The following is a 23,031-nucleotide window of genomic DNA, read 5'->3' on the forward strand; positions in this document are numbered from 1 at the left end:
TATACCTGAGATACGAGACATCCTTGTAGAAAAGTAACACTGCTCCAAGTCTTCAAAATGAGCAGTAAGTCGCTTTCGTCTTGATGCTAATGTGCTGTTATACCAAGGCTGTTTCTTTGTCTAAAATAATAAGAAAAGACACAAAACTTAGAATAAACAATACTCTTCTTTTGCACAGAATACCCAAATGTTTGAGCATTTACCTTCAGAAGTTCATCACAATAAAATGATTACAAATGGTAAAAAACTGTAATTCTGAGATGTTTTCCAATTTTTCTTTTAACATGAAAATAGAAACCAAATTCATTCACATAATGATTAAAACGAATAATGACTAAAAATAAGCTCTAAAGGACAGTTTTACAAGACTAAAATGAGAAACATCTTCAATTCTACAAATAAAATGAAGACAGAATTCATTATGACATTCTAAAATTTAGAATTTTGGGAATTTTTTTTTGAGACGGAGTCTTGCTCTGTCGCCCAGGCTGGAGTGCAGTGGCGCCATCTTGGCTCACTGTAAGCTCCACCTCCTGGTTTCACGCCATTCTCCTGCCTCAGCCTCCCAAGTAGCTGGGACTACAGCTGCCCGCCACCACGCCCAGCTAATTATATTGAATTTTTAGTAGAGACAGAGTTTCACCGTGTTAGCCAGGATGGTCTCGATCTCCTGACCTCATGATCCACCCACCTCGGCCTCCCAAAGTGCTGGGATTATAGGCATGAGCCACAGCGCCCGGCCTGATTTTGGGAATCTTAATATCCAGAAATTGTTAGAAAATAATTATCAAACAGAAAATGAGTTACTTTTTCCAACGAAATAAGAGGACACAAACAAATGGAAGAACATTCCATGCTCATCGATAGGAAGAATCAATATCATGAAAATGGCCATACTGCCCAAAGTAATTTATAAATTCAATGCCATCCCCATCAAGCTACCAATGACTTTCTTCACAGAACTGGAAAAAACTACTTTAAAGTTCATATGGAACCAAAAAAGAGCCCACATTGCCAAGACAATCCTAAGCAAAAAGAACAAAGCTGAAGGCATCACACTACCTGACTTCAAACTATACTACAAGGCTACAGTAACCAAAACAGCATGGTACTGGTACCAAAACAGAGATAGACCAATGCAACAGAACAGATGCCTCAGAAATAACACCACAAAGCTATAACCATTTGATCTTTCACAAACCTGACAAAAACAAGAAATGGGGAAAGGATTCCCTATTTAGTAAATGATGCTGGGAAAACTGGCTAGCCACATGTAGAAAGCTGAAACTGGATCCCTTCCTTACACCTTATACAAAAATTAATTCAAGATGGATTAAAGACTTAAATGTTAGACCTAAAACCATAAAAACCCTAGAAGAAAACCTAGGCAATACCATTCGGGACATAGGCCTGGGCAAGGACGTCATGACTAAAACATCAAAAGCAATGGCAACAAAAGCCAAAATTGACAAATGGGATCTAATTAAACTAAAGAGCTCCTGCACAGCAAAAGAAACTGCCATCAGAGTGAACAGGCAACCTACAGAATGGGAGAAAATTTTTGCAATCTACTCATCTGACAAAGGGCTAAAATCTAGAATCTACAAAGAACTCAAAGAAATTTACAAGAAAAAAACAACCCCATCAAAAAGTGGGAGAAGGATATGAACAGACACTTCTCAAAAGAAGACATTTATGCAGCCAACAGACACATGAAAAAATGCTCATCATCACTGGCCATCACAGAAATGCAAATCAAAACCACAATGAGATGCCATCTCACACTAGTTAGAATGGCCATCATTAAAAAGTCAGGAAACAACAGGTGCTGGAGAGGATGTGGAGAAATAGGAACACTTTTACACTGTTGGTGGGAGTGTAAACTAGTTCAACCATTGTGGAAGACAGTGTGGTGATTCCTCAAGGATCTAGAACTAGAAATACCATTTGACCCAGCCACCCTATTACTGGGTATATACCCAAAGGATTATAAATCATGCTACTACAAAGACACATGCACATGTATGTTTATTGCAGCGCTATTCACAATAGCAAAGACTTGAAACCAACTCAAATGTCCATCAATGATAGACTGCATTAAGAAAATATGGCACATATACACCATGAAATACTATGCAGCCATAAAAAAGGATGAGTTCATGTCCTTTGTAGTGACATGGATGAAGCCGGAAACCATCATTCTGAGCAAACTATCACAGGATAGAAAACCAAACACCGTATGTTCTCACTCATAGGTGGGAACTGAACAATCAGAACACTTGGACACAGGAAGGGGAACATCACACACTGGGGCCTGTCATGGGGTGGGGGGATGGGTGAGGGATAGCACTAGGAGAAACACCTGATGTAAATGACGAGTTAATGGGTCCAGCAAACCAACACGGCACATGTATACATATGTGACAAACCTGCACGTTGTGCACATGTACCCTAGAACTTAAATAAAAAAAAAGAATGAGCTGCTGATACACACAAAACAGAATGAATCTCAAAAACAATGAATAACAGTCATACACCAAAGGTAATGTTATTACAAAATTTCATTATATAAGGATTAAAAACAGGTGAATTATGAGTTTCTAGAAGTCAGTATAACATTTGTCCCCAAAGAACTGGGAGTAAATTTGAAAGGAGAATAAGGCAAGATGAATGTTCCATATGTTCATCTAGGCATTGTACAATCACATGTATGTGTTTGTCAAATCTCACTCAAGCAAATACATAAGATCTGCGCTTTTCTTTATATGTATTTTACCTCCATTTCAAAGAAGGCATAATAAAAAGTTATTTTATTATTACTTCCAAAAAAAGAAAAAAGAAAATGAGTTGCGTTTGCATTATCCCTACACTGTAGCCTTACAACGTGGAATTACTGGAATAGTTCTTAACTGTAAGAAATATCTATTTGGCCGGGCACAGTGGCTCGTACCTGTAATCCCAGCATTTTGGGAGGCCAAGTTGGGCGGATCGCCTGAGGTCGGCAGTTCAAGACCAGCCTGACCAACGTGGAGAAACCCCGTCTGTACTACAAATACAAAATTAGCCAGGCATCGTGGTGCATGCCTGTAATCCCAGCTACTCGGGAGGCTGAGGCAGGAGAATCACTTGAACCCAGGAGGCGGAGGCTGCGGCGAGCTGAGGTCGCACCATTGCACTCCCGCCTGCGCAACAAGAGCAAAACTCTGTCTCCAAAAAAAAAAAAAAAATCTATTTAGGCCGGGCACGGCGGCTCACGCCTGTAAACCCAGCACTTTGGGAGGCCGAGGTGTGTGGATCACAAGGTCAGAAGTTCAAGACCAGCCTGGCCAAGATGGTGAAACCCTGTCTCTACTAAAAATACAAAAATCAGCCGGGCACGGTGGCGGGATCCCAGCTACTTGGGAGGCTGGGGCAGGAGAATCGCTTGAACCAGGGCTGCAGGGACTGCACTGAGCCAAGATCGAGCCAGTGCACCCCAGCCTGGGTGACACAGTGAGACTCCATCTAAAAAAAAAAAAAAAAAATCTATTTAATACTGATTATCAGATTAAGAGGCAATAATATACACATGCCAAAGAGTTTGATATATTCATTAGAAGAACAAAATAACAAAATCAGGTAAAAGGCAATAAACTTGAAAAACGTTAGCATATAAATCCTATAAAAAACAAAGGTTTGTGGTCCTAAATATGTATGGTATTTACTTGCTGGCACAAGTTCACCAATAACCGTACCACAATGCCAAATGCATAAAATAAAAAGTACTAAGGTACTGTAATGTATACTACAGTGTATCAGTGTATCCCTGCTTTGATAAAACTAGATGGGAGGAGGTAAGAGTCATATTTTAAAGCACTGCTTCACTCTGAGAACTAAACTCTGAGTTTTTTTCTTTCTTGCCCAAATTCCTATTTAAGGAGACTGCAGAGTCATGCCCTATAAACAATAAAATCTCATCAGATGGGTTTTACTTAACCCTATATAATCTCACTTAGTTTTCTACCTGACCCTGAATAATGTCACGACAAATAAGGAAATCAATATATTTTACCCCCAAATAGTTTTTTGCCATATTTTGAAACGACCCTGCAAAGCAGTCTTTTGTGGGGAAAATTTTGCATCTGTATTAACATAACTACACCCTTCCCCTTCCAGGCCCTCCCAATCCTGAAGAGATTAACTGAGAGTCCAGCCTAATTAGGAAACATTTACCATCTACTGCCTCTAAAGGTAGCCACCTATGAGACTTCACCTACATAAAAACTTTGTTCTTCACAACCCCTTATCTTAACCCAGACACTCCTTTCTATTAATTTCAAGTCTTTAGATAGTAATTTAACTCTTTGAACCAAGAGTCAATCTAAAAATCTCTGAATCCGTGTGTGACCTGTAAGCCAATCCCTGTTCCCACCCCCTGTCCCTGCCTGCTGTCTTGCCTTTCCAGATGGAATCAATGTAAACTTCCTAAGTAATGATAGGTGTCTTATGTCTCCTTAAAATGTATACCAACCACCTTGGGCACATGTTCTCAGGACCTCTTGAGACTGTGCCTTGGGCCAGGGTCACTCATTTTGGCTTTTGTGGCTCCAAATAAACCTCTTTAAAAAATTTTATTTGGTTCCAAAAAAACTTCTTTAAATATGTTATAGCATTTGACTCTCTTTGTCAATAACTCACAAAAAAGTAAGATAATTTTCAAAGACTTAACAGACAGGAAGGTGAACTCAGAGATGTAATGATAAAATATAACAGCAGCAGCACAGGGCAGGGGGAAAGAGGAGGACAACACCTACACAAAAACAAGTAATTGAACTGGGATTTGGAGAATTAAGCCCAGGGACCACAAGTAGGGAAACTGAAAACAGAATTTACAAAGTAGAAGAGAAATCTGAAAGAACTGCCCAGAATGTAGGATAAAAGCCAAGAAGACAAAAAATTTGAAAAACAATATAAGAGGCATAAAAGAATAATAGTTTGAAATATGACCAGAGACTCAGAAGAAAAGACCAAGAAACTAAAGAAGAAATATTGGAAGAGTTGATGGCTGAGATTTTTCCAGAACTGAAAACAGACGTGAATACACAGACAGTGAAATTATTCCAATCAAGTGAGATAATTAAAAAGAAACCCACAATTAGACATATTAAGGTGAAACTGTGTTTTTGTCTATACAGCAAAAATAATCTTAAAACCAGAAGAAAGATAATTTATTTAGGAACAACAATTAAAAAGGCAAAATGCTTTTCAAGAGCAATAGAAAGAAGCTAGAGCAAAAAGGACATCAATAATCTTAAAAAAGTTGAGAGAAAAGAATTCCAACCTAAAATTCAGAACCCCAAAAGGCTATCTCACAACATCATAAGCAAAAACGAAGTTTACTACCAGTGAGCCATCTCTAAAAGAATTTCTGCCTGTAATCCCAGACACTCAGGAGGCTGAGGCAAGAGAATAGCTTGAACCCAGGAGGCAGAGGTTGTAGAGAGCTGAGATCACGCCACTGTGCCACTGTACTCAAGCTTGGGCAACAGAGTGAGACTCCATCACAAAAAAAAAAAAAAAATTTCTGAAATTGTGTACTTGAATAATACAATGACAGAAACTGGAAGACCTGGGACACAAAATGAAAAAAGAGAGCAAGGAAACTAGCAAATAAATAAGTGATTCTAAATATTACTATTAATTATCATATCTAGTTTATGGGGCTTAAGAATAAGACAAAAAATTATCCAAGTAACAACATATAAGTCAGAAGAAAGTGACAAAAGTTGCATTCTGGAGCTCTTGTATTGTTCAGGAAGGTAATTAAGATAATTAAGATACTCTGCTTAGATGATAAGTCTGAATAAATTTCAAGGACAACTACTGAAAGCACAGTGATAGAATAGGTAACAATCAAACCAGAAGAAGGATGGTGGAGGAGGTAAAAACATAAGAAAAAAAATCAAAAACTGAGAAAAACAGAAGTATAATAAGTAAAAAAGAATGAAATTATATCAGTATTAGCAATAAATGTAAATGGAAACAATCACTAATAGAAATAGTGACAGAACAGATTATTTAAAATAAAGGTATGCTATCTGCCAAAGAAATACTTAAAACAGAGACAAACTAAAAAATCAGGATAACATGAAAGAATACTAACTAAAAGAGAAAAAAGAGATTCAAGATGAAAAACATTAATAAGGATGAAAATAGCCACTGTATATGAGAAAAGGTTCAATTTAACATAACCCATCTGTACGTAATAAGGGAGCCTTAACATTTTTCAGGCAGAATTTGCCAGAGAAGTGGACAAACCTATTAACACAATGGGAAATAAATCTGTAAGTCAACTGAGTTATGCAACTAGTGTTATGCAAGTAACACTAGTTTATATATGGCCAAATATGAAATTTGATATAATGAACATATAGAAAACACTGTACCTAATTTAAAAATAGGCATTCTTCTTAAGCATGCACGGAACATTCACAAAAACTGACCATGTAATATGTTACTGGATAATATGTTTACAATCTTGAGAAAGGGCAGAATTTCTTAAATGAAACACAAAAAGTACTAATATAAAAATTATAAATTGCATGACATAGAAATTAAGAACGTCTGTTCACCAAAATTCATCATTAAAAAGGTGAGACAAGAAGATACAAACTATAAGATATTTGCAGTATCCAAAAACAAATGATTAGTATCCAGAATACATCTATTTCTCTAAGACCAACACAAAAAAATGGGGAAAGACTTGAAATACCATTTTACAAAAGACAAAACATAAAGGCCAATAAATATAAGAAAAGGTGCTGTTTTATAGTGGCAGGAAAATAAAAATTAAAGTCACAACTATGCTCCTATTTATTACCACTAAGGTGACAATCATTTTAAAGTCCAACAATACTAATTATCAGCAAGAATGCTGAGAACCTGGAACTCATACACTCATGTAGTGGGAGTTTTAAATTGATAAAAGCGCGCTGGAAAACAATTTGTTATTAACTCAAAATACAAATTTTGCATACCCAATGCCCTTCAATTCCTCTCCTAGGTACATATCTAGGGAAACTCTTGCACCTGTGCATCCGGAGACATGTACAAAGATGCCCTTAATAGCAAGAACAACAAAAACCCTAGGAGTACATGTATACAGATTCAACGAAAAATTTTAGTATAGTAACAAAATGGAATATTATACATCAGTGACAATCAACTATAGCCACAGGCAGCAGCAATTAATCTCTGAAAAAACAAATCTCAGAAATCTACTTACTATAATATTTTTATAAAGTTCAAATATAGCCAAAACAAATAATTTAGGGGTGTATATAAATGTGGTAAAACTTTTTAAAAAGTCAACATATTGATAAACATAAATATCAGAAAAATATTTATATTTGGATAGGAAGCAGGTGATAAAATTGGTCAGGAACACATGAGTAACCTGTATACTACTTTTGATATTCTATTATTAAATAACTAACACAGAAGCTGGTTCCATAAAAGTTTTGCTGTATTTCTAATTTACATTTTAATGAAATATATTCTTTTGTAGGTACCAACATATTTTTTATAAATACTAAGATTGTAATTCTAGATTTTACCCTACAGATCTCTTAAAAAGTGATCTGGCTGGGCATGGTGGCTCATGCCTGTATTCCCAGCAGTTTCGGAGGCTGAGGTGGGTGGATCCCAGCAGTTTCGGAGGCTGAGGTGGGTGGATCACAAGGTCAAGAGATTGAGACTATCCTGGCCAAAATGGTGAAACCCTGTCTCAAAATACAAAAATTAGTGGCCAGGTGCAGTGACTCACGCCTGTAATCCCAGCACTTTGGGAGGCCGAGGTGGGCAGATCACAAGGTCAGGAGATCAAGACCATCCTGGCTAACATGGTGAAACCCCGTCTCTACTAAAAATAAAAAAAAACTAGCCAGGCATGGTGGCGGGAGCCTGTAGTCCCAGCTACTTGGGAGGCTGAGGCAGAAGAATGCCGTGAACCTGGGAGGTGGAGCCTGCAGTGAGCCGAGATCACGCCACTGCATTCCAGCCTAGGTGACAGAGCCAGAGACTCTGTCTCAAAAAAAAAAAAATTAGCTGGGCATGGTGGCACACACCTGTAGTCCCAGCTACTCAGGAGGCTGAGGCAGGAGAATCATTTGAACCCAGGAGCGGAGGTTGCAGTGAGCTGAGATTGCGCCACTGCACTCCAGCCTGGAGACACAGTGAGACTCTGTCTCAAAAAAAAAAGGGAAAAAAAAGTGATTTGTTTAACAGAAAAACGGATAAGACTTCAAAGTCTGAAAGATGAGAATAATTAACAATAATCAGGAACAGGGCATATAAAACAAATAGGAAGTAGTCAGCAACACTGTTTTGTTTTACTTATTTGGCTTCCAGTTTTTATAGTAAACTCATTTTCTCAATTATTTTCCAATACTTATTCTTGACATTTCTTAAATTTATTCAAAACCTTAGAGCAAATCCTTTATTCAAAAACTCTACAAGCAACTAGGTTGCCTCATAATTGTTGGTAAATATGCAACAGCTGGGTCATCGTCATATGCCAGTTTAATTATTAAATTATAAATAATATTAATATAAAAAATAGAAATGTGCTATGTATGCAGAGATAAATGTTTTGAAAATACATATTGGATGGAGACAGTCTACAAGGCCAATCTTCAAATAAAAAATCTCAAGATAAGCTCTTTTACGTAGAGGTAGATATAAATATGACATAAATCAAAGAGAAATATTCATCAACCATGTTAATTTTACCTAGCTTGGTTCTAAAGAAAAATGATCACATTTAGCAAACTCACAGATAATTAAATTTCACTACAGCAAAAACAGAAGCGTATCTTATTTGGTCACTGAAAAAAGTTAAAAAAAAAAAAAAAAGGCCTCAAATGCTAGAAAGTTAATAGGCATACTATGAAGATAAAAGAGCAAATTAGATGATTATACAAAAAGATAATTTATGGTCAGCCTGTAAATTATGAAAAATCTTTACACATATAACTACTTTAATTCCCAATAAATGCAATTAACATGAAAACAGAAAAGCAGCAGGCAAAACTGAATATTGTATTTCATATACTTAATATAAAATAGTGGAGTACAAAAGCAATGAGATCTTCAAAAGACTAAAGAAATCAATGCTTGTATAATAAAATAAGTAACTTACCATGGCAAAGTCCCCTGTCAATTCCACTAAGAGGAGACTCCTACTTTAAATGAAGCTAAAAGTGTCTGCATGGTTGACTGAAACCTGAAATTTTTCCAATCTATAAATACTTTTTTCTCAAACTAATTTCATAAATTAACACTGCATGGAAAACTATCATTATTTACACAATAAGTAAACTTTATAAGTTCAAGGAATACATACAAAATAATAAAACAAATTAACTATTAAACCCATACACACATTTTTATACAAGCAGATTTAATGACTAGCTTTAAAGCAAAAAGTTACAGAATTTAGAATAGTGGTTATCATAGTGTGATCCCCAAAGTGTGGCTGAGGACCACTGGGAGTTCTCTAAGATCTTTTCAGGAATCTGGGAGGACAAAGCTATGTTCTTAAAAATAGTAAGATGTCATTTGCGGCCTGGTGTGGTGGCTCACGCCTGTAATCCCAGCTCTTTGGGAGGTCAAGGCAGGCAGATTGCTTGAGTCCAGATCCAGACCAGCCTGCGCAGCATGGCAAAACCCTGTTTCTATAAAAAACACAAAAAAATTAGCTGGGCATGGTGGCACACACCTGCAGTCCCAGCTATTGGGGAGGCTGAGGTAAGAGGATGGCTTGAGCCCAGGAGGTAGTTGCAGTGAGCTGAGATCCTGCCACAGCACTCCAGCATGGGTGAGAGAGCAAGATCCTGCCTCAAAAAAAAAAAAAAAAAAAATTCTTTGCAATTTTCATTGTGCTTATGTTTGTACTTGTGATACAAAAGCAAAGATCAGTATAAGACTGCTGGTATCTTAGCACAAATAAAGGCAATGGCACCAAATCCCACTGGTAGACACTGTTCTTCATTACTATTCATAATTTTTTTAAAAAACATATAAAAATCTATAAGAATCAGTTCACTTAAGGATGCCCTTAACAAGGTCACACAAATTAAATCCTACATTAAATCTAGGCCTTTTCATGTATACCCTTTTACTATTCTGTGACAAAATGAGAAGTATGCACTGTACTTTATCTGCTAGCAGGACTCTCTCTTGCTTTGCTGAGTGTTATTTTTCCTTTTTACCCAATAAATTCCACTTTCCTCATCCTTCTAGGTGTCCACGAGCCTAATCTTTCCTAGTTGTGTGACAAGAGCCTGGTTTTAGCTGAACTAAGGAGAAAGTTCTGCAGCATTTTTGCTGCCCAATGTGAGGCCAAAGGAAGGGTGAGTAAAATGTGAACCCAAAACCTCTCACTTTCGCTTCTGAGCCTTTTGGTCCTATGTCATGCCTCTTCTTTTTTTTTCAGGACAGTAACAGCACCTATCTTTTCTTCTATAATACTGGAGGTAGTACACACCCACTTTAATGGCCACAGGCTCAGGCTCAGGATGGTTGGGCGAATGGCAGCTCCCTGCTCCCCTTACCTCCTGGTTTGGGTGCATGGCCATGTTTGCCACATGAGTGCAGTGTCCAACGGCCACACAGGGCGGGAATGAGCCACAGCTGCTGTCCAGGCCCCAAGGCGGCCTCGGGGGCCTGGGCCCTGCATGGTTGACTGGCCAGACTACCATTGGTCTGAGCCAGGGGGAAAGGAGCCCATTTGTATAAGAGTAAGAGGTTCTTCTCCCAAGGTTAGCCTTACACTATGAACTTTTTTTTCTCTACCTATTAGCAGTTAACTTTTATGTGAGAAGATTTTTTTTTTCCTTTTTAGAAAATGTTTTACAAGGCCAAGACCCCAACTATCACTGTTTATACTCTCTGTAAAGTTTTAACTATGAAAAGGATTTATACTGGTCTTAAGCTGTAGCCAATCTGGTCTGCTTTACATGACTGTCTGTTATGGTAAGTAGCAAACTTTGCTGTAGGTCTCCATCTTGTTTTACGTCCTCCAGAGCCAGAACTGTAACCACATGACAATGTTTTGTTCTAGCCTCTGCCATTTTACATTTGTGGCCCGGGGTTCAATCCTGGCTTAGGGAATGAGTCTTTTTTGGTTTGATACCTGTGCAACCTTTGCTATTTGTTGATTCTCTTCTCCTCCACGAATCGCCTTGGATTTTACTTTCTTTGAGCCTTTAGTAAAGTTTGAAAGCCAGAAATATTGGCCACTTGGGATGGCTAAAGTCAGGTAATACGGGATTTAAAAGGATTTTCTTAAAGAACACTCAGCTTAATTAAAAGCAGATATCCAAGTTGTAGGCATAGGTAAAAGGTCTTTATGTTTTTCTTTTCTAGGACCTTGTTTTGTTGAAAAAAAAAAAAAAAAAAAAAAAAGACAATTATTTTTCTCCATTTTTCCTTGCCACTCTCAATGCACACAAGAAGGAAGAGACCTCTGTTTTCATCATGGAACACCAGTAATTAAAAGCAAATAGATACCTCTCAAAATCTGTTTTTGCCTCATTTATGCCTGTTTGTTAGGCCTTAGAAGCTCAATGTTTTCCTAGCCCTATCTCCTAAGGGCTCCACCTGGAGACCAGTAATTCAATTAGGAGATTGGCAAATGAAAGATCTTATGGCAATTGGGTTTTCTTCTGTCTATCTGTGTACTTATATATGTGTTGTGTGTGTGATGTCTATAAAAAAAGCTCTAATTGGCTGGGTGCAGTGGCTCAAGTCTGTAATGCTAGCACTTTGGGAAGCTGAGGCAGGTGGATCACCTGAGGTCAGGAGTTCAAAACCAGCCTGGCCAGCATGGTGAAACCCCGTCTCTACTAAAAATACAAAAACTAGCCGGGCATGGTGGGACATGCCTGTAATTCCAGCTACAAGGGAGGCTGAGGTGGGAGAATCGCTTGAACCTGGGAAGCGGAGGTTGCAGTGAGCCGAGATCATGCCACTGCACTCCAGCCTGGGCAACAGAGTGAAACCCTGTCTCAAAAAAAAGAAAAAAGGCTCTAATTAATTGGCCTAAAGGAAGATAAACACTTTGATCAAATATTTTTTAAAAGGAAAATAAAAGCTTTAGTGCCTTTCAGTTCACGTGACTTTAATCTTTGAGAAATAAAAAAACAGCCTTAAAGATTATTGGTAAACTACAGATGTCATCAAAATGTAAATAGGTAAACTAAATTATACAGGTCAGATATTAGGTTTGCTAAATGTTTTAAGGTTATAAACTGCTTTTTTTGGTTTTTGAGAACCATTTAACTTGATGGCTTCACATCTGGTAAAACCTGGCGACATAAGGAACTAACCATGCCCTTAATTATGCTGGAAGAAGTCAAACCTTGGCTGCACCAAGCAAATAATTAAAACAATTTACCAGGTTTTAAAGTTAAAGTTGCTAAGAGTTACCATTATAATATGTAATTGAAACTACTGGAAATAGATTTACATGTGAGGTGTGTTATGATGTGTTTTTAATAAAAGATTATAAGAAGGTATGGAAATGTAAATTTTTGCCTAGGGTCTAAGGATTGTTTTGAATTAGATAAGATAAAGCTAAAAGTTCGACAGAGCAAGACTCTGTCTCAAAAAAAAAAAAAGCTAAAAGTTCAAACAAGTGATGGAAGGATTGTAAAAATTAATCGTCCAAAATAAATTCTCTGTGTTAACATATTGACTAACTTCAAAAAGGCATTATATGGATTTTCTGTAAACTAAGCATTGAAATAAAAGCAGAAAAATGTACTCTTAAGGAACTAATAGGCTCTTTAGGAAAATTTGTAAAGGGTTATAAAAGGTTTTTGTTTTTCAAATTTCTGAGTCATGATTTTGGCAAAATAAATAACTTATCTGGAATAATTTGGAATTCTATTTCATAACATCAAGTGTTTTAATCCTCTGACATATTCAACAGGCTTCCCAAAATCAAACTTCAGTTTCAAAATTGTCTTTCCTGACACCTAGCTTTTGGATGCTGCAGAGAGTCCCTGGAGTATCCAAATGAGGGGTAAACAGAACATGTTTACTTACATGAGATTGCCAAAATGGTGTTCAATCTTCTTTAGGTTATATTTTGGTGACTACTACTAATATATGTTTCAAAACTGTATGGGATTCCAAAAATTCTAATGTCTAAAGTATATGCTATCCATCATAATTAAAAGGTTGTTATGTTAAGTTATTGTAAACCACAGAGATAATCGAACTATTTGTCAACTATGTTTCTAACTGTAACTACCCTAGACATTTTGTTATTCACAGACAATTGCTGTCTTGTTTTGATCCTTTTCAAAAAATGGCTTATAACAAGCTATCGGACTCTAACAGGTACTCTCAAATACAGATTTCTAATAACTTCGGAGATTGTAACACTACAATACAGGAAAAACGTGAAGGACTCATGAAGAGCTAAAATGTTCACGAATATCAAGCAAAATAAGAGTTAACTAAATGAACTGAACTCATTGAAAACTGAGGCAATCTTTTTAACTTTTGCTTGGAATATTGCTGATCCCCGTTTTGTTTTTTCATAGTCAAGGAAACTTACTTTGAACTATTTACAGCTTTTAATAACTGAGTATGGCACACTCCTGTGAAAAAAATTTGGAGCATATTTGTCTCTCTCTCTCTCTCTCTGGCTTCTCCAGAATTTTGAAACTAGTTGTAAGTGTTCTTAACTTATGGCAATATAGTTGTTTACATCAGTGCAATAAGAATCCATTTTCTTTTGCAACAGGATGCAACTGGAGAAACGTGTTTTATCAAGGCTTAACTTGAAGGGTATGCTTCCCTTTAAGGAGTCAAGCTCGACTTGCAGAGCCAATAAAAGCCCCTTGGGAAAACTGGCATCATACCCTTGTCTATGCAGCCACTGTATAGGGTTCCTGACCTGTGATAAGTAAAGAATGTCACCTTCTATAGGCCCAGAGCTCCAAGTTTATTTTGAGACATTAAGAGGGCAGGATCACCCAATTCACAGGCATTTGAGGATACAAACTGATGGTTGGGCTTGGCTTTAAAAGGTCTTATCTGGGATTTCTTGTGGAACAGAGTTCCACTCAAGCCAATCTAAAAGGCCTATGTAAAAATAATTAATCTTGCTGCACTTTACGCAAATAATCAGGCCAAGTATAAGACTAAAGTCTATTTTGCAAACAATTCAATCCTATCACTATTTGTTTTTTAACAAAAATAAGGACTGGCAGGGTGCAGTGGCTCACGCCTGTAATCCCAGCACTTTGGGAGGCCAATGCAGGTGGATCACCTGAGGTCAGGAGTTCGAGACTAGCCTGGCCAACGTGGTGAAACCCCGTCTTTACTAAAAATACAAAACTTACCGGGTGTGGAGGCAGGTGCCGGTAATCCCAGCTACTTGGGAGGGTGAGGCAGGAGAATTGCTTGTACCTGGGAGGTGGAGGTTGCAGTGAGCCAAGATAGAGCCATTGCACTCCAGCCTGGGGACAAGAGCGAGACTTCGTCTCAAAAAAAAAAAAAAAAAAAAAGACTGGAGAGAGATAAATATTATGTTTCAAGACTTATCATACATTTGTCATTAAATTCTACATTCCTTTATTTTTAAGTTTTTGCCTACATTTTAGACTAACCCTGCTTGTTCCTGTGAACCAAACAGTAGTTTCCAGCTGCAGCTCAGAAAAAAACAAAAGGGATGGGTAATATAGAAATCTGGATCAATATTCTAGTTCTGAGCAATTATCCTGCCAGGTGATGGGAATAAATAGGATGCCCATCACTTGGAGGTTTCCTTTTTGGGAAACTAAGAACAAGGGAGCTAACCAAAGACAAGAACTATGCACCCAAATCTTAGCCGGCATAACTATAGCCACCAGTTATCTGGGGTGTCACAAGACATCCTTTTCTCCCTTGTTGGAGCAGGACTCAATTCCACAGCTTCACCGTAGCATTCAACTTAAGAAAAGGAGTCCATGCAACACCCCCCACCTCACAAGACACATTTTTGTCTCAAACTCAATTCCAAGCTTTGGTCAAAGCCCTAGGAAAGAAAACTGGACCTGATGGATCCAGAAGCAGACGATAACAGAAGTTAAAAGGCACAGCATAGGTGAGTGTGACTGATTCTTACTGATTAAGCCAAGCTTACCATTGCATAGATAAAGGTCACGCTACTATCCATGGCATAAATAAGGTTTAGGGAATTCAAAGGCTACTGACAGCAGGGGACATAAGGTGTACATGGGAAAGAGTGAATACTCCCACCCTGTAGCACGCCCCCCCACCATTAACATCAGTGAAAGCTGCTTTGACACCCATGGGTGGCACCTGGTCGTGGTTGGTGGGACTTGGGATCCAAGGACAGAGGAAAGAAAGAGGAACACCTCACTTTCCCTCCCTCAAATACCCCAGGTATTTGCTAGGAAGAGAAGGTAACCTGGGGCACCGTGCTCCTCTCTTTCTAGATAGGTAGCCATTCATCTTCACTCTGCAACCCTTTTGAATGCATCCTGAACCCTGAGACTCCTTTGGAAAAAAAAAAAGCCCTTTTTCCTTTCTCCTCCTCTGTCCTCTCTTCACTGATAAGTAATCGTGTCTTTGTAATATGGGACGCTCCCTTCGGATGCATTCTCCAAACTGGGAAAAGTTAATTTCCCAAACCTTAAATTGGTTGGCTTAGGATTGGGCTCAGGGGAAGGGAACCCAGAAGCCCAACATGCCAGCAAAGGGTAAAAGTTTGTTTTACTAGTCGGGCTTCTGCCCCCATCTCCCTGCACTAACTAGTAAAAGTCTTTAGATTTTTGAGCTGTCCTCATGCCCTCCCACCTTATTTTGTTTTGATACACGTTTTGTAATAACCCAGTTTGTCTCTTCTTGCCTTCAGGCCATCACACTCCAAATGGTCACGCAACCAAAGCCTCAGACGATGGCCCCTTTTGATGGGACCCTTAGATAGGCCTCTCAGAAAGATCTGACTGCCATTTTCCCAAAACAGCACACCCTGTCAGCAGGAAGCAGTTAAGATTAATCTTCCTCCTTATCCTTATGGCAGTTAGATATATACTTCTTTAGAGGAGAAAATGATAGAGACAGGAGGCAGCCAAGGGTCCCCAGGCAAAACCCCTTCTTCAAGCCTAAACCAGTCTGAAGGCTGAAAAACCAGACTGCCCGTCCTGGATGAAGCCTGCCCTTTCCCAGCTGATTCTTTTTGAATAATGCCCATCTGCACACTGAGAGGATGGGGTGGGGCCTCAGGAAGTTTGTGCCATTTGTAGCGGGGAGGAGCCTGGCCTCTCTTGTCCCTGGGTGGTGACCTGGGATTCAATGTGTGAGGCAAGAAACCTGCTAGCAGGATTCTGTCTCACTTTGCTGAGAGTTATTTTTCCCTTTTTCCTTTTCGCCCAATAAATTACGTTTTTCTCATCCTTGTACGTGCCTGCAAGCCTAATCTTTCTCATTCGTGTGACAAGAGCCCAGTTTTAGCTGAACTAAGGAGAAAGTTTTGCAACAATATCACTACACACATGAAAAGGAAATGTGGTCTAAGAAATATACTTGGTCTCTGTCCAAAGTTCTGAAACTGCCACTGCAAAATTATAGCTAAGACAGTGAAAGAGATCTGACCTAAACAAACCATCTTGCTTCTAACCTCCAAGCTGTCCTTTTTCATTCCTGGGCATAGACTGAACTGACTTTGAGAAGAACTTACTTTACAGCTTAAAAAATATGAAAACAGCCCTTTCCCAAAACAAACCTCCTTCTTGCCTGGGGACTAGACTGTCTTTGTAGGACTAACAAATTAGCCATAAGATTAGAAATTAAGGTTTACGAGTCATGCAGCTGGAGGCCACAAGATTCTGACCCTCCTTAAACTGTTCCTAAGATCAGTGCTTGAAATATTTTGCAGACCCTGCACTTGATGGATCAGCTGGCACCACCCAGATAGATTAACTGGCTCATTTGATCTTGTGGCCCTGGCCCAGGAACTGACTCAGTGCAAGAGGACAGCTTCAACTCCCCATGATTTCATCTCTGACCCAACTAATCAGCACTCTTGACTCACTGGACTTCCCCCACCCACCAAATTATCCTTAAAATCTCTGATCCCCAAATGCTTGGGGAGATTGATTTGAGTAATAAAACTCTGGTCTCAAGCATAGCTGGCTCTGCATGAATTACTCTTTCTCTATTGCAATTCCAGTGTCTTGATAAATCAGCTCTGTCTAGGCAGCAGGGAAGGGGAACCCATTAGGGTGTTATAGTTCCTCACACACAGTTCCTAAAATCCTTGGAGTTTCCTGAGTGATACCAGCATCTTTTGTTATTCATAGCAAGTTCCTTTTGATCATACCTGAATTTAGTGAAGTGACTTAGGGTGAGACACCTACAAAGCCTCAGGATGAGGCTGGTCAAAAGACCACCAAGTAATTAGTTGGAACTTTTGCACACACACCAACCTCCAGGAAGTGGCTGAGGCCTGGAGATTAAGCTCTATAAAACTCTATAAAGCTCCTAAACAATAAGATTGAATGAGTTTGCGGGCTAGTGAACACACTGAGGTCTAGGATGATCAGGAGAGCATGCATGCCCAGAGAGGGCATGGAAGCTCTGCAAACCAAACTCCTCCCTACCTTGGAATATTTGCATTGTACTTACCAACTAAGCACCCCAATCTGAAAATCCAAAGTCCAAAATGCTCCAATTAGCATTTCTTTTGAGCATCATATCATGGCTCAAAAAGTTTCAAATCCTGGAACATTTCAAATTCTGGATTTTTAGATTTCAGATGCTAAATCTGTATTTCTTATAACTGCATGTAAATCTATAATTATTAATATCTCAAAATTAAAAGTTTAATTTTAAATTTTTAAAAACAACTTTTCAGCTTTAAAAAATGCTTAAACTTCTGAAAAATATAAGCAAAACCTAGAGTTAAAATCAGTATCATACAGATGTCAATTCTCCCTGAGATAATTGGTAAGATAAAGGCAGTTCCAATAAAAAATACCAAGAAGCTTTTTTATGGAGCTAGATAAACTGATGCTAAAGTTCCTATGAAAAAACAAACAGGAAGAAACGTTCTCTAAAACAATGAAAAAGACAAGCTAAGATAGGGGAAGAAGAGAAATATCAGACATTAAAACATATCATAAAGCCTCTACAATAAAGGAATGATAATACAGAAACAGAAACAGACCAGCAGATAGATCAACTTTTTAAAATAGAGCTGGGGGCACATAGCTAGTCATTTGGATGGATGAAATTAAATCCACATTTCAAAACATACACTAAAATAAACTCCAAATAGATTGAGAATTTAAATGTAAAAAAATAAAGATGAGACAAGTATTTTAAGAAAGAATGGGTTTCTCTACATCCTGGTTGTAGGGAGAAGCTTTTAACTGTGACTCAAAGATCTAGATGTAATTTTTGAAAATTGATAATTTTAACTAAAAACTTTAGAATGGTAAAAAAATAAAATAAAATAGGAAGAAAATACAGCCAACACAGGTCATAGGTAACAGACTAGTATTCCTAATATAACACAGTCTTATAAATTGAACCCAAAAAGTCAAGCACCTAATAGAAGAAAAGCATCTGTCAGCTAAAGATATGAGTATACTACTCACTAATAAGTATATTAGTATACCAGTAAACATATGAAAACATAGTCAATCTCATTTATAATTAAAGAAACACAAAACTATTCTGAGATACATTTCTCACCTAATATATTGGCAAAAATTAAAAACTATGAAAAGTCATTCTGTTAGAGATGCTGTGGGGAAAACAGACATATTTACATGTTGTTGGTGAAGACACAAACTGCTTTTGGAGGGTGGTTTATTTGGTACTATCCATCCATACTTTTGACCCAGCAATCCCACTTCTAGGTATTTACACTGAAAGTATTTTACCTCCAATAATATGAAAATACACAGGCACAACTAGTCACTGCTCTACTGGCTGTAATTTCTAAATAATGGAAACTACGTACTTGTCATTATATAACAAAGTGATTAAATAAATTACAGTACAACCACATGAAGAAGTCTCATGCAGCTGTAAAAAAGAATGAAGAGGACTTCTATGAACTTCTATAGAGTTACCTTCCTCATAAATTGTTAAACAAAGTACAGAAAAAAATTACTAGAAAGCTACCCTTTGTGAAAGAGGTAAAAATAAGAAAATGTGCATATGTATCTGTAAGTCTGACTAATAAAATCAGTGACCTAAAGAAGGTAAGTAGAAATGGAGTAGAAAAGATGGAGGTAGGGAAATTGGTAAAAAAGCTGAAAGGGTAGCCATTATTGATTATAACTTTTTATTACAGCTCTGATTTTTAGAATCAGGTTAATATTTTACATATTCAAAAAGGATATATATAATAAGGATGGAAAGTGGGGTGAAATACAAATAGAAGTAAATGAACCTAAGCGTATTTCAAAGAAACATCACAACGAAAATTGAAGAAAATTAAACAAATCCAAATAACCTTTGAATATACTATATTTTCAGTATGTATTCTCAGGCTAAAGACAAACAGAATTTCAAAGAAATATCTCTAGTTAGATTGGTTTTCTCAGCAATTTTCATGCTAACTTTTGTATATATATTCTAAGACTATGCAAATAAGTGTATTTTGATCATGATAGCTAGGTTTCCATCAGAAGAGGAAATTATACACAGAGAAAGGACAAATGCTAGAATGAACCCTAAACATGCTAGAATAGCATGGATTGACCTCAGCTTGTATGGACTGACCACTGATCCTTGCCTACACTATAGAATATATTAACTAAAGATAAATAATTTTCTGTAATCATCAGTCAGTGAGTTGTTTTGGCGCAGAACCCATCAGTTGGTCAGCATTGTTTAGTAATAATAATTGAATTCATGATTTTCATGATTTGCACCTGATTTCAGTAGGATCTGTTAAAGCTGGTCACATAACCAAAACGTACGCACCTAAGTGACTGAAACCACCTTTGCAAAATTATGACTAAGACAGTGAAAGAGATCTAACCTAACTGACTCCATCTTACTTCTAACCTCCAAGCTGTCCTTGTTCATTACTGGGCACAGGCTTAACTAACTTTGGGAGGAACTTAGTTTATAGGTTTGTTTTTTTTGTTTTGTTTTGTTTTTCTGAGATGGAGTCTTGCTCTGCTGCCCAGGCTGGACTGTGGTGGCATGAGCTCAGCTCACTGCAGCCCCTGCTTCATGGGTTCAAGTGATTCTTCTGTCTCAGCATCCTGACTAGCTGGGATAACAGGCATACATCACCACACCCTGCTAATTTTTGTATTTTTTGTAGAGACGAGGTTTCTCCATGTTGGCCAGGCTGGTCTTGAACTTCCTCAGGTGGTCCATCCGCCTTGACCTCCCAAAGTGCTGGGATTACAGGTGTGAGCCACTGCACCCAGCCAATTTACAGGTTACAGTTTAAAACAAAGACCATAACAGACCTTTCCCCAAAACAAACCTCCTTCTTGCCTGGCGACTAGACAACTAACACTGGCCACAAGATCAGAAATTATGGTTTAGAAGTTAGGCAGCCGGGGGCTACAAGATTCTGACCTTCCCTAAACTGCTCTTAAGATCAGTGCTTGAGATATTTTGCAGACCCTGCACTTGACGGATCAGCTGGCAACACCCAGATTGATTAACTGGCCCATCTGATCTCATGCCCCCACCCAGGAACTGACCCAGTGCAAGAGGACAACTTCAATTCCCTATGATTTCATCTACCTAACCAATCAGGCACTCCTGGCTCACTGGCTTCCCCCAACCCACCAAGTTGTCCTTAAAAATTCTTATCCCCGGCCGGGTGCAGTGGCTCACGTCTGTAATCCCAGCACTTTGGGAGGCCAAGACGGGCAGATCAGGAGGTCAGGAGATCGAGACCATCTTGGCTAACACGGTGAAACCCCGTTTCTAATAAAAATACAAAAAATTAGCCGGGCGTGTTGGCGGGCGCCTGTAGTCCCAGCTACTCGGGAGGCTGAGGCAGGAGAATGGCGTGAACCCAGGAGGGGGAGCTTCCAGTGAGCTGAGATCGCGCCACTGCACTCCAATCTGGGGGACACAGTGAGACTCTATCTCAAAAAAAAAAAAAAAAAAAAAAAAATTCTTATCCCCAAATGCTCGGGGAGACTGATTTGAGTAACAGCACAGCGGCTCTGCGTGAATTACTTTATCACAATTCCTGTCTTGATAAATTGACTCTGTCTAGGCAGCAGGCAAGGTGAATCCATTGAGTGTTTACATGACTAGCTCACAATTAGAGACTCCAACCAAAAGCAGACTTTGGGTCTCCTGGCACTCAGGTGCTTCAAACCCAAGCCAGGAGTGATTCTAAATCTCGTGACAAAGCAATTCCTGTGCAACCTAGCAGTGGAAGGACAAAGAATATTGTGACTGAATTCTCTGGATCCCTTTCAATAAATACACTACTGCTGCTGGGCTGTTCTGTATATCCACTGCCTGTAATCACACTGTTCCAGAAATATAAACTCTTTGATTCCTGGGAGTCCTTCAGTAATCAAACACAGTGATTTATATCTAATTAATGCATATATATTATGGGTATAAATATACAACAATATATATTAATACATACGAATACATATATTTCCTAGCTCTGTCCACTGATAAAGCTTTCAAGCAATGATACTCCAAGAACAATGAGCATACTTAAGATTTTTGGTTTTAAAATATATTTTTCCACTAAAAGAAAAGAGGTTTCTTGGATACAAGACTATTCCAGGACCGGGGCAAGGTCAGTATGGAATGAAGCTGGAACATTATTGTCTAAGAAAGTACTTATAAAAAATGATAGAAATATGTCAAAAGGATACAGAAGTCAGTTTGAAGGAGCTCCAACTAGCCAAATACAAGACGATTTGAGTTTCAAAATTAGTAACAGAATATATATATTAATGACCCAGGATTCCACAACGATATAAACATACAAACAGAAGGTCTAACTAATAAATGTAGAAGATATAAAAACTCAGAAAATCATCATTTGGACAACTAACACATTAGCAATTATTATAACACTGATAAGATACAATGATACATGCTCAAAGGGAAGAAACTTCACAGCACTGAAATCTGGCAGCCACCATTTTAATCGAGTGATCAAAGTTAATATCACCAGCACTGAGACAAATAGATATCATATGCCTCCAGATATGACAAACTAAGGAGGACAAAATAGGACTACTATAGTATTCGTGACGAAAATAGATAATCTGAATCTTAAGCATAAGGAAACACAAGACAAATTCAAACTGAGGGAAATCTTATAAAATAAATAACTTAAACTCTTCAAGAATGTTGATGTCATAAACTGAAGAACTGTACCAATTTAGAGTAGATTAAAGAGACATGACAAATAAATGCAACAAGTCATTCAGAATTGGTCCTGGACCAGAATTTTTTTTTTCTATGAAGGACATTAGTGAATACACTGCTAAAATTTAAATTGTAAAAAATTTAAAATAAAAAATTTTAGGTTTTCTGAGATATATCAGTTTTTTAATTTTGCTAATTGTACTATGGTTATATAAAAATTCTAAAGCAAAATCAACAGGCAATTACAAAAGTTCAGAGATATAACTCTATAAAGTTCATACATTTCTGGCTTCACTTACATTATATTGTTAGCATTTTTCTCAATTCAACTACTAAATATTATTTTTAAGAGCAGTAAAGTAATCCATCCTATAGCTGTAGCACTATTTCTGTAACTATTCTATTATGGCTGGGCATGTTTATTTTTCCCGAATTTTTGCACATATGATTAATACCGGTATATAATCTTTACATAGTACTTAGAATCATTCCTTAAAATAAATTTCTTTGTGCATAATTACCAAATCAAACTACTTTAGCATTGATCACATGTATATACTGCCAAATTACCTTCCTGGAAGACTATCAACTCAACTACCACTCTCCCTTCCTCCACCTACCCTTCCCCAATATGCACAT

The 23,031-nt window shown here is 37.9% G+C and overlaps 1 protein-coding gene across 8 annotated transcripts in view; it reads right to left on the bottom strand.

Moving 5' to 3' along the window:
- Positions 1-23,031, bottom strand: part of COP1 (COP1 E3 ubiquitin ligase) — a 258,844-nt gene that overhangs the window by 136,325 nt on the left and 99,488 nt on the right. For 4 of the 8 annotated variants that reach the window (XM_063625143.1, XM_055255385.2, XM_055255386.2 and 1 more), the window contains 2 exons: positions 14,397-14,513; positions 6-120 (listed from right to left, as the gene is read on the bottom strand). In XM_063625143.1, coding sequence (XP_063481213.1) covers positions 6-120; positions 14,397-14,513 — 232 coding nt within the window. The remainder of the gene's footprint in view (positions 1-5; positions 121-14,396; positions 14,514-23,031) is intronic. The other 4 variants (XM_055255388.2, XM_063625144.1, XM_063625145.1 and 1 more) reach the window with 1 other exon arrangement.

Source organism: Symphalangus syndactylus, chromosome 12, assembly GCF_028878055.3.
Source record: "Symphalangus syndactylus isolate Jambi chromosome 12, NHGRI_mSymSyn1-v2.1_pri, whole genome shotgun sequence".
In the NCBI taxonomy this organism is placed as follows: Eukaryota; Metazoa; Chordata; class Mammalia; order Primates; family Hylobatidae; genus Symphalangus; species Symphalangus syndactylus.